Source organism: Calcarisporiella thermophila (assembly GCF_041956535.1).
Source record: "Calcarisporiella thermophila strain CBS 279.70 unplaced genomic scaffold VTP21scaffold_31, whole genome shotgun sequence".
Lineage (NCBI taxonomy): Eukaryota > Fungi > Calcarisporiellomycota > Calcarisporiellomycetes > Calcarisporiellales > Calcarisporiellaceae > Calcarisporiella > Calcarisporiella thermophila.
In genome coordinates, this window is record NW_027192221.1 from 279,365 (window position 1) to 282,042 (window position 2,678).

Sequence of the window (2,678 nt, forward strand, 5' to 3'; positions counted from 1 at the left end):
GAAGCAATTTTCCCGAGCTACCATGGATGGTAGAGGTGAACACGGAAAAGGAAAGATAGTGTCATTTCGATCCATGCGAGTGGCAAACATGAAAATGAAAAAAAAAGTGGTTGTGACGTTGAAGGAATTATGAGAGAGTAGAAAATCAACAGGGCTATACAGCAGAAGGAATAGAAAGTATATGTATATATCCGGTTCATGTATGTACAGTATGCGTTTATAGGAGGGAACTATAAATAAATAAATATAGAAAAAAAAAATAAAAGTAAAAGTAAAAATAACAGTAGACAAGATCGTGTAGAGGCTAAAAAATAAAAGACGGTGGAGCTAACTTTCGGTACACATCGTTTGTTTCTCACTTTTTCACGCCCTTCTTTTTTCGTCTTTCTCCTAACCCACCCTTATGGGGATCTAGCAATGGTTGAGACCGGCAGTGAGAACCTGGTCGTTTCAATTTGAAGGGCCGACAGTTGGAAAGCACAAGCTCTTTCATGCGATTTTCTGCTAGAGTTTATTGCATGCTTAGAATGGGTACTTTAGGTTTAGGTTACGTCAAGTTAATGACTGGAATCGAATGTGTCACGGGGTGAGGGGGGAATTTTGGAATACAAGGCTTTAACAAGTATTTCCATAGGGTTGAACAAAAATAGTGCTAAGCAAAAGCTTCTTTTATGGATCTCACTATCTTTTTTTGTCGTGAAACGCGCACTTGAGGATACAGTGGTTATGGATTTTGGCTATGTAGAATAAAAATAAAAATAAAAAGACTACGACACCTAGTATACCCACGTTGTCCCCAACCGCAGTACTGACTAGGCTTGTGGCGACTTAACTTCGGAGATCGGACGGGATCCGGTGCTTTCCACCAAAGATGGCCGTAACCTGGAGTGTAATTTCACCGGCCGCTTACCTATTCAAGCTGCTTTCCTCGGGCGTACACCGAGAAATCTAAAACCGAAGTATATCAATGTTCTTTATTAAGAACGAAAATGGATACTTTTAAATAAAGATCCTTTTATTGCCAAAAAAAAAAAACCGAGAAATCTAAAACCGAAGTATATCAATGTCCTTTATTAAGAATGAAAATGGATGCTTTTAAATAAAGATCCTCTTATTGCCAAAAAAAAACCAAGTGCCAAAAACCTCGAAGCACCATGTTCGAAAATACAAAAGGGTTACCGCACCTAGTATTCCCGCGTTGTCCCCAACCGCAGTACTGACTAGGCTTGTAGTGACTTAACTTCGGAGATCAGACGGGATCCGGTGCTTTCCACCAAAGATGGCCGTAACCTGGAGTGTAATTTCACCGGCCGCTTACTTATTCAAGCCGCTTTCCTCGGGCGTACACCGAGAAATCTAAAGCCGAAGAGAAAAATCAGAGACTGATATAAAACGGGTACGGTCCCTGATAAGAGCTTGCATACATAGCGTAGTCTTAAGACTTAATTGCCAGTGTGCTTGCGAACCAATTTTGCTTGCCTTTAAAAGCGAACCGTTGCCTTTCATACGTAATGAAACTAACACTCGCTTTAACTGCGCTAGCGCTTTGCCTGGTAAACCCCACGGATGCGTGGAGTGCGACCGTCCATGACAGCTGCACGGTTCTCCAGAACTCTCCGGTATGCCATTCGAACGTGGTAGTTGATTTCGAAGGTCCAGAAGGTACAAATTGCCGAGGATATTCGGGCGACTTTGCATGTTTTGGTAAGCGCGACATTTGTTGCGGTATCTACTGCTATACGTTCGAATGTACCGTAAAGAGGGAGAACCAAGGTTGGGGCTCAAAGGACGGACACTGGGCACAGGCTCCGCGCAGATGGAAGATCAGCGGTGACAGCAGGGCAGCACTGACGGGAGGACAACTACCAGAGGTGCCGACTAATGCAACTAGCAAAGGCAAATCCAAACGGCAAATTTGGGGTGTGTACCGACAGACCTGGAAGTACGACTACAATGATTGAAGTAGCCGGAACACCGCAACGGGCCTGTAACAGGATTAACTCAGCTCATTATGTTACCGAGATAAAGTTAATATCCTTTACTATTTTTGATAGTTAGTCGTTTTATTGTGTTTATGAGATATATCTTAAGTTTAGTCATGTGAAAACCATATTGAGTTATTTGTGATTTCTTATTTATATACGAGTCCATTCGCTTATGGATCCTCACCGATCTTCTATTTTCATAAAGGTGAGGATACCCCTTTTTATTTATTATTAAACTGCCCTCGGAAGGTGATCGAATGTTTGTGTATTTTAAAATTGATTTTCCATTTCTCCCCCAAAAAGAATTGTAAAAAAAGGGCATTACGTAGTGTCGATGACTTTATCTCTGCTTTACATGTTTCACTACATGGTTTCTGTAACAAGTACAATAACTAATATATGTTTAATTTATCGACAATCGATCTCGGATATTTTAACTTTACGTATAAAACCACTTGTAGAACTTAATTACGTCTTCACCGAATCTTTAACCGAATTTTTTACGAATTGACTTTACGTCTTTTTACGAACTTATTTTAGTGTAATAAACATTAGTATATGTCGAACCCTACTTGTGCTTATTACACGTGGTAGCGACGAAAGGTTTTCTTTATTTTACTTTTATCTTTTCGAACCGAACTCGAATCAAAATCGAATAATGGATAACAACAATAATTACGAAGAATCGATCAG

General features: G+C 40.3%; 2 protein-coding genes across 2 annotated transcripts; one reads left to right on the forward strand and one right to left on the reverse strand.

The window, feature by feature from the left end:
• Positions 1-1,511: 1,511 nt before the first annotated feature.
• Positions 1,512-1,961, forward strand: VTP21DRAFT_7660 (uncharacterized protein; the record flags this gene model as incomplete). Its single annotated transcript, XM_069398426.1, has 1 exon — positions 1,512-1,961. One exon carries the CDS (start codon positions 1,512-1,514, stop codon positions 1,959-1,961), a length of 450 nt encoding a protein of 149 aa, XP_069246453.1.
• Positions 1,962-2,028: 67 nt separating this feature from the next.
• On the reverse strand, positions 2,029-2,307 carry VTP21DRAFT_7661 (uncharacterized protein; the record flags this gene model as incomplete). Its single annotated transcript, XM_069398427.1, has 1 exon — positions 2,029-2,307. The coding sequence occupies one exon, from the start codon at positions 2,305-2,307 to the stop codon at positions 2,029-2,031; it is 279 nt and encodes a 92-aa protein (XP_069246454.1).
• Between the last annotated feature and the right edge of the window lie 371 nt (positions 2,308-2,678).